Below are 9,233 nucleotides of genomic sequence, written 5' to 3'. Positions count from 1 at the left end.
TTATACATATAGTATTTATTTATATATATTTGATTTATTTATTTTATTTTTTTTTTTTGTCTTACATTAAGTTAACCATTCTTGCGTTCGCTATTTTGATTAATTTTTTCTCCTTGCAACGACTTTCGGGGAGGTTTTCCGATTGTCCGCGGTAGCATTTTTGATGAGCGAGACAATTTTATTCTAACGAACGAGACAATTTTATTCCAGTTAACGAGTCGATTTGAATTATTCCTGGAATGCAATACTCCAAGGTTGTATAAAAGACGAGAGCGCAGCATTGTCTTCGTGGCATCTACATAATTGAGTTGAACGCACTGTTCGATGTACATTAAATTTATGTAAATATAACTACATATAATATTATGCAGCACCAATTTATTTTTTTCGTATTTTTTTTTTTAACAATTTATCCTTTTCTGCATGCTAAAAAAAAATACAATTAACGGAGTATGCTAAATGATGTTCATATATATGCTGTTTTTATAAATAAAATTATTTTTTTTTATTTTATTTTTTTTGCTTGCCTATTTTTGTTCTTTTCTATAGTATCAAATACGAAAAAAGTTAACAATAAGATTAACAAAATATTTTTCTGATTTGAAATACCTGCCTTGCTGAGCATATTTCTTTTTTTTTTTTAAACCTGTTGGTTGCTAAAAAAAACAGGAAAAAAGCAATTTTTTCCCAAAAAACAACCAAATTGTACGCAGAAGTGCGCCATTTGTTTGTACATTTGTATGTTCTAATTTGTATGTTTGCATGCTGGGACATCCGCCAATGCAATAGAGAACATTCACCCCAGCCTGTGCCTCCAGAGCAACCATCATAAGCGACAACTCGCAGAAACGTATATGCATCATATATGTATACATATGTCTGCCTGTCTGCATGTTTGCTTCTCTAAATGTCTGCACATCTGCGTACCTACGCATAATCCGCTCAACAGCTCGCGAACATAACCGCCTACACGCGAGACACGCGTTGTTTGCATTTTAACCCCCCATACAATCGCAGCGCCATTGCAACTCCGACGAGTTGTCTCCATTTGTTGAGCGCTGCAAAATTTGGAAAGTTCTAAAGCGACTTTATTTCTTGCTTTTTTATTTTGATAAATTTGTACTTTTTTTTTAAATTTTGTACTTTTTTTTTAAACTTTTGCACCCCTTTTTTTTTGCGCCGCCCCCAATTTGCGAAAATGCTCAAGAAATACATCGTCGTCATATACGCTAACCTACTGCTAAAAACTGCATTTAACTCGAGCCCATTTGGTGCGCTTGCCCTGGCCATACAAACAGACCGGGAACCGTCAAATACAAGGGAAGAAATTATTTCAGTTAACTACGAATCCGAAGAACAAGATCCAAGCGAAGCGTTTGACTACATAGAAATAGTAGAATACACTGACGGTGGAAATGTAGCAAGTGTAGCAAATGACAGGTATGACAACGAACAAGATGTGGAACTGCAAATCTTAAATAAAAGTGTCAGAAGTGAGGAAGAAAGGGGGACACAAAAGAAGGAGAAAGAAGAAAAAGATGTGGAAGAAGTGGAAGAAGTGGAAGAAGTGGAAGTAGTGGAAGAGGAATACGATGACGATGAAGACTCCGAAAAAGATGAAGAAAAAGAGTCTGAGGCCGAAAGCGATGAAAACGAAATGAGTGGCGAATATATAGTACAAGAAGTGAACGATGATGTAATAGTTGTGCAGGAAAATATAAACAGCATTGACGAATTGGAAGATTCACTTGACTCCTATAGATCTCTCTATTCAATTTTCTTCGTCGAATTTGAGACAACAGAAACGTACTTAAATAAAATTATTAACTGTGCCACAGATGAAGAAAAAAATGAACTCTTAGAGGACCACATTGGTATTTTACAAGAAATGTATGAAAATAACAAAAAACATGATAACTATAGATTACCCTTCGAGCTACGAGATTCCATGGCACTCCGAATAAGTGACCGCCTTAGAGACTACTGCTTTTCCGAGCCCCTAACAGATTCTTACGTGTTAACATTAAAGTCTATCTTTTCACTGGAGTTAGAAGTTTTCAAAGGACTCTTTTATTACGTAAAACATAAAAGCACCTATAGTGAAAAAAAGGAAGTTATAAACGACTTAGAATTAATAAAATTCTATCACGAAGAATTAGTTACCGATAATGGCTTGTTCCTCACAGACGAACAGCTAGACAATGCAGCAATGAGGGTCTCCAACTTCGTCAACGACATCTATTTTCTCTGCTTCTCAAATTGTCAAGATATGCTTATATTCTGTCAAATAAGGGAAGCAAACGACGCAAACATTACGATGTGAAAATCGCGCTTGAAAATCGCGCTTGAAAATAGCGTTTGAAAATTGCGCTTGAAAATAGCGCTTGAAAATCGCGCCTCGAAAAACAACCTTTGAAGCTTCTTTCCCCTAGAAGTTGCCTAACTTTTTTCGTAATAAAGATAAGCATCATCCCCCAAGAAGCGCACTTCACACGAATGTACATACCGCATACGTACTGACATCTGTGTGCGTACGCGCTTGTACGTACGTACTCCCCCAACCCGTTGACTGCTTCCCATCCCTTTGTTTGTTTTTCTCCCCAATTGAAAAAAAAGGGAGAAATGCCTCTACTCCGCAAAATTAATGGGAGCAAATGCGCAAATTGCAAAAATAAGACAATAGTTATCCCCCCTTTTGTTTTACGTTCTCAAATGCATGGATGTAAGATGGAATGAAAGAGGACAGAACGGAATCGCATAAAATGAAAAGGGACGTTTTGATAAGCGGCGTTTTCATAGGCCACGCTGTTGAAACGCTCCACCCTTTTAACTTTGCCATATTTGAAGTTGCTTACATCCACCCGCTTAACCCACGAAAGAGGAGAAGAAAAAGGTAAAGAAAACTCTAAAAAATGCCTCCCTATTCCACCTGTGTTTTGTGTTAAAAAAAATATGTTCTTTGTTTTTTTTGTTTTCATTTCACCCCCTTCTTCATTAAATATATTTATTTGTTTATTTTACAAAGAACTTACGACAACCATTAAATTATGTGTAAAACAAACTACTCAGCCTTTTTCAATTTGTATTTAATTAATGTTTGCTTTAAAAGTTACCACCCATCTGGCAGCCCATCCGGCCAGCTGCGAATCGCATATACTAAGAATTACTATCACATGAATGATAACAAAATGGGTCTTTTAAAAAAAAAAAAAAACAATGCTCAAATTTAACAGTTCAAAGTTGATAATGTAGACGAAACAAGCCATGTGACTGGGCCCAATAGATCCCTTGCAAACCGAGGGGGAGGACGATTGTGCCGTCTAAACATCAACGAGGTGTTTTTAAACCAACACCGTTGGAAGTGACTCCTTCCTATGTGGCATTGCACATGTTCCATTGTGTCCGTTTTGCCCCCAAGGGGCATTTGCCATTTGCCATCTGCCATTTGCATGTGCCGTAGGGGTTACTTCCCCGTTTAGGTATCCACTTGAACGAACAACAGGTGTGGAGATTCCCCACCCTTTTGCGACCGATTTAACGGGCGTCATATTTTTCAAGCCCTATATATTGGTTAACTATGTGCAAGTTCTTCCCTAGGGAGAAAAACCATAATGCTTCGCTCCCCTCCCTGTGGAAGTGAATGTTATATATACATTATCTGATCACCCGTACACATCGCTCCTAAACATAAAATGGTGGAATTTTTTTTTTCCTGTAATGTGCAAAATGAAAATATTTGTAATGGTTCTTACCTTGTTTTACCTGTTTTTTTTTTTTAAAACAAATTGAGGAATTGTTGCCTTCCCCTTTTTAATGCTACCCAAGAGGGTCACAAATAATGTTGTGCACTTCCAGGACGGTCTTCATCATTTCGATTTTCTCTCAAACTTAGAGGGTTCACGAAATTAGTTTACTCTTTTAAAAAAAAAAAATACAGACCTTATATACAACATAAAGTACTCATTTTTTAAATTAACTTTCCAAATGGATGAACATGGTATGCATTCTTCCTTTTTAAAGAGCGTCTACCCAATGAGTCACTTTGCGCAAAAAAAAAAAAAATTAACACATTTATTAAAAAAAGAAAGTTTTCATCGCAACACAGTTAGCAATCAATTTGATGATTATTCATCTTTGTAGCGCAACACGGTGCGTGCATTTAACCGTACACAATCTGTATATCTCCATTTTATGGCCACGCTTCCCAAAAAGATTTATGATAAGCGGGAACATTACAAACATATGTTTGTTCCCCATGCGCCTTTGCAATTTTCCCCCTTCAGCAAGTTAACACATTAACGCTGCTTCGTTAATACGTCAAAGGGAAAAATAAAAAAAAAGGTTAAAGATGTAGCAGCCCTTTGGACTTTTGCGTAACGCATCTGTCCGCCTTGGCTATTATCTCTTTACGTGCAATAAGAATTATTACACAGGAGAATGTGTACATGTGAAAAAAAAAGGAACCCCAAATTTCTCTGCGAAAATGTAATGAAAAGATGTCCTCACTATAATGTTCCCATTTCATAAACGGAATGGAAAAAAAAAACAAAAAAAGCGTTAACAAAAAAATGGGAGCCATTTTCCCCCAAAGAACAATTGAAAAACTGGTACCCTATTACAATTTTTTCCCTATGTTAATCTTTCCCCCATACGAGGTACCGCAATTTTCCTAAAAATGTCCACCAACATTGGTGTGATCCCCACTTTGTACACTTTTCGCTTTATACCTGTATGGTACACGGCAAAGCTGTACATACAGGGGAATTCCATTTGGGAAAAAAAATCTTAAAGCAATTCTGTAGGTACATTAAAAGCAAATTCGCTCACGTGCACGCTTAACAACCCTTTGCGTTAAAATTGGCTAAGCTGGAAAACGAAGCGTAAAAATTACGCCTGCTGTAAGCATAACTTAACCTACGCTGTGACCTCTTTTTACCGCTGACATGAATCCCATTTGGCGTTAAAAAAGTGTAGAACAGGGGAAAAAATGGTAAACAATGGGCTATACGCATACAAAAACTATCATCCCATATAACCTGCTGCTTCATATGCGGGAAGGGTATATAACTCCTATGGAATTATATACAATCACCCCTATGTGTTGAACGGTAGATGGAGGGTTTTATAATGCCCCTGACGAGGTGTTACCAATGAGATGGAGAGGGAGAGGGGGCCTCTTACGTTACTACATATAGCACAGTATTACATATGCTATATGATATATGCCATACGTTATACCCCGTATGGTTGGGGGATGGATAAACTTTGAGGGTTCACCTTCACCCTTTCAAAGGTCAGCGAACTTCCTCCTTGAAATAAAATGAAAACTCACAATGGGGTTATTCATTTGCGGCATAGAAAGTAAGGTAATTGCTGCCAAGAATGCCCTCCTTTTTAGTCGCTCAATAACCTTTACATAACAATTATTCGGCTCACTTTTCATGTTACCGTTAGATATGCATGTAGTAGAGTAGTATAATTAAATGTTGGAGAAATATGCAGGTGGGGTTTATTAAACATCCCCCACAAAGGCATTATCATTTCATCACATTTGCTGCAATTTTGTGAGCAATCCCCCACTCACTCTACATATTATTTGCTATTCTATATGGTACTTACAAATGTTTGATGATGTGCTTTTTTTTTTTTTTTGGTGCTATTATATGAGAAAAAGTAAAAACAGTCATTGTGTTGGTGAATTAAGCGGAAGGGTACACGCACCCCTGGTACACCCCCTTAAAAAGTGCTATTGTGCAAAAGGAGGTTATAATTAAATTTTTCCTGTAATGCAGAGAGGGGTTGGTAATTTTATATTAATAAGGCCATTGCCCATCATTAATTCCTTAAAATGAGGAAGAGAGAGCGAGAGGGTCAGCGCTCGCTCCGCTGTTTTGTAAGGGGCCACGCCGTACGCTATTCGCGTAGTACTGCGGCTACCACGACTACTACTGCTGCTCCCCCCACCCGCTTACCTATACGAACGTATAGATAATATGTCATATATTATACGTTATATATTATACGTTATATATATAATGATAGCCCCTTCTGTTCAAATTAGTTATACGTAAAATTGAGCGCTCGAGAAAAAGCACTCGCTCCACCTCCTCCTCAGTGCTGCCGTTTTTCAACAAAGTTGGCGCCTCGCTTCCCTCACCTTTTGGTTAGTTCACCCTTTTCTTTCATTTCATTGGGATGAACTTAAAAAAGCGCGCGCGCTAAATTTTCTCCTGTGTAAAGGTTAACTTGCTAATCGTTAATCTGTGCATTTTTACATAAAACTGCCTAACCTTAAAGAAGAAAAAATATTTAAAAAAAAAAAAGAAAGAAAAAGAAAGAAAAGGAAAGAAAAGGAAAGCCGCTATTTTAACGGTGTACCCCATAACTAACTGTGCCACGTTCATTTTTTTCTAACTGGTTTACTCGCTACGCCACAAAGGTTTTTCATTAATTTCAAAATGGACACAGCAGTGAGAAGGGGTTTATGAAAAGTAAAAAGTTAGCGCATGGGGGCGCAACCTAAAACCACTCCCAGTATAAATATATAAACTGTCGTTAATTCGCTAAAACTGTACATGCAAATTAAAAAAAATTGAGGAAAGGTTATAATGGGGGGGTTTGCTAAAATGCACCAACTTTTGGCAAGTGCGCATGAAAAAAAAATTAAAAAAGTAAAAATTTTTAAAAAAAGCCCCAAGTTTTCGCATTCAAATGAACACAAATGCATAGTTTTTAACCCCTTGAAAATATATCATATATAAATCGGTTCACCAAAAAGGAGCTTTTTTTAATTTAAAAAAATAGATAATGGATGAAACCAGCCTTTATAGCCCCCTTTTTAACGCAAAATTAATAAAATGAAAACGTTTCTAGATAACTTTTCATAGATAAATAGATAACTTTTTTTTTTTTTGATTAAAAAAAATTATCAATCAATACGCTTTTAATTAGCCAAAAATCTAACCGCACCTAAAATTTTTATAAAAACTATAAAATTTATATAAAATTTATATAAAATTTATACAAAATTTTATAAAAAAATTAAAAAATTTAATCAAAAAATATATTAATTTTTTTTTTTAAAAATATTTTTTAAAATTTTTTATAAATTTTTATTCAAAAAAAAATTAAACTTAATTTTTATACCTCGTATAAAACAAATTAGATTTATCTAACATTTTAACATTTAACAAAAACGCCTAAACTTTTATAACGTTTATCCTAAATAACAAAAAAATCCTATTTTGTTGTTTTTCCAACTCTGTTGCTTAACGCCTTTTTACAAATTTTATTTTTATAATTTTATCAATCCCCCCCCCCTTAATCGAAAATGAAAATTACCAAAGTATTATACCTCTTCGCTGCTTTGTTAGCAGTCAACTTCATTGCTCCAAGCTTCTACAATAATGTTGTAGCAGGAAAGAAAGTTGCCGCCGGTTACAAAAAATTAACCGACGCTGAAAGAAAAAAGAGAAACCAAAAGATCATGATGATCTCCTCCATTGCTTCTGGTATTGCCGTACTCCTCGGTACTGCCTTAGGCCTTGGTCTCCACTACAAAAACAAACAAGATAACAAAAAGGGAACCCCAAACACCAAGAAAGAGCCATTACTTGGTGGATTGAACCAAAAACAACCAACCAAAGGCAGCAACATCCAATAAATGCGGAATAAGCCTTTAACCAAATGATAACGGATTAACCAATAAAGGCACAAAGGCGCTTGCTTTATTGGGTTTATAGTATATAAGCCCATGGAGCAAAGACCTGAGCAAAAGAAGATGGAGCCACTTGAGAGAGTTGCGCCTATATATATACATGTACGTACAATTACATACATGTATATATATATGGTGTCAAATTATTACAACACTTAATGGAGACACATTTTCACTCTAACCACTCGAGATGACAAGCAACAATGGAGAAGAGAAAATCCGCAAAAAGAAAACAAAATGGAAGAGCCGAGCCAGCCCTTGATGATGGACTTACATTTTTCAAGAGATAGCTTTAAGCGTGTTTAACAATTTTACGATAAGAGAAAAATTAAAGAGCTACATATGTATATTTACATGTGTAACTTTTTAGCATGTTTTTCTTTTTTATCTGTTTTTCACCTTTTAGCAAAAAAAAAAAAAAAAAAAACATAAAAAAGAGTAATTTTCACCTTTTATGAAATGAGATTTATAATTTATAAGTTCGTAGAGTTGCGTAGAATAATATATATATTATATATATGTGTATATATGTGCCTATATATGTGCGTATATATGTATGTACCTATATATGTACCTATATATGTACCTATATATGTACCTATATATATATATCTTTTATTCCTACCATTTTATATACCCATTGATTATTTATCTCCATATAATAATTCCTGACAGCTTATAGAACAAAACCATAGCATAAGAAATAACCCCCTTTTTTTTTTTTTTTATTATATATATATTTATAACCAATATATATATATCCCATTTTATTTTTTTATATTTACCAAAAAAAACAAAAAAAAAATATATAATCGTGTACATTTTTCTTATGTAGATTATATGAGAGATTGATTATATATATTTTTATATATTTTTTTAACGTATTAAGTTCTTTGAAGTAATTTTATTTACTAAGCGTGAGAAACTGGAACTGTATTTTTATATTTAAAATATTTTAAATTGTGGAAATCATAGACTAGATAAAAAACCACTACTTTTATATTAAGAGCTTATAAATGTACAAAAAAAATGCGAGTGCCCACCTGTATTAGCACTGTCATGCGACGGTTCAGTTGAACCAGCGACCCGCAAAAGCGGTGTTCGTTTTGGTAGCGTTGCACTGCAACATGCGCGCCGCCTTAATCTGAGTCCTTTAAAAGAACTACCACCTCTTCTTTTTGCCAAAAAAAAGGGGAGCACATTTGGGAGATTTCTTCATCTCTCCTAAAAAATGGGTGAATCTTAAAAATGGTAGTTAAATTAGATTTAACTCTGTTGGAGGGATTGAGTTATTTGGGGGGGTATATACCCTCTTCGTTGTGGAGATTGAGTCAGGAGGTACATTTCGTTCCGAGCCCGTTGCGTTAGATATACTCATCTAGAACGCATGGGCAGCCACTTCATCGTTACAATTCGTTTTACCTCTTTTTTCCGTTTCTTAAAAGGTTCATGCTTCAACTGAGAAACGCTTCCCCCATGCATCACACACACATGATAGCTACTTTCTCAAATTGCA

General features: G+C 35.2%; 2 protein-coding genes across 2 annotated transcripts, besides 3 other annotated features; both read left to right on the top strand.

Moving 5' to 3' along the window:
* Positions 1-1,198: 1,198 nt before the first annotated feature.
* Positions 1,199-2,323, top strand: PVX_003560 (hypothetical protein; the record flags this gene model as incomplete). Its single annotated transcript, XM_001612901.1, has 1 exon — positions 1,199-2,323. The coding sequence occupies one exon, from the start codon at positions 1,199-1,201 to the stop codon at positions 2,321-2,323; it is 1,125 nt and encodes a 374-aa protein (XP_001612951.1).
* Positions 2,324-6,913: 4,590 nt separating this feature from the next.
* PVX_003565 (early transcribed membrane protein (ETRAMP)) lies at positions 6,914-8,630 on the top strand. The gene has a single exon (XM_001612902.1). It carries the CDS (start codon positions 7,331-7,333, stop codon positions 7,661-7,663), a length of 333 nt encoding a protein of 110 aa, XP_001612952.1. The 5' UTR covers positions 6,914-7,330; the 3' UTR covers positions 7,664-8,630.
* Positions 7,447-7,491: a microsatellite.
* Positions 7,765-7,793: a microsatellite.
* Positions 7,859-7,969: a microsatellite.
* Positions 8,631-9,233: the final 603 nt, after the last annotated feature.

The sequence above is a fragment of the Plasmodium vivax genome, chromosome 4, assembly GCF_000002415.2.
Source record: "Plasmodium vivax chromosome 4, whole genome shotgun sequence".
NCBI lineage: Eukaryota > Apicomplexa > Aconoidasida > Haemosporida > Plasmodiidae > Plasmodium > Plasmodium vivax.
This window is presented reverse-complemented; position numbering and strand designations above follow the sequence as displayed.

Excerpts from the sequence above, each read along its gene's own strand:
- PVX_003565 (XM_001612902.1), top strand. The coding sequence starts at position 7,331 with ATGAAAATTACCAAAGTATTATACCTCTTCGCTGCTTTGTTAGCAGTC.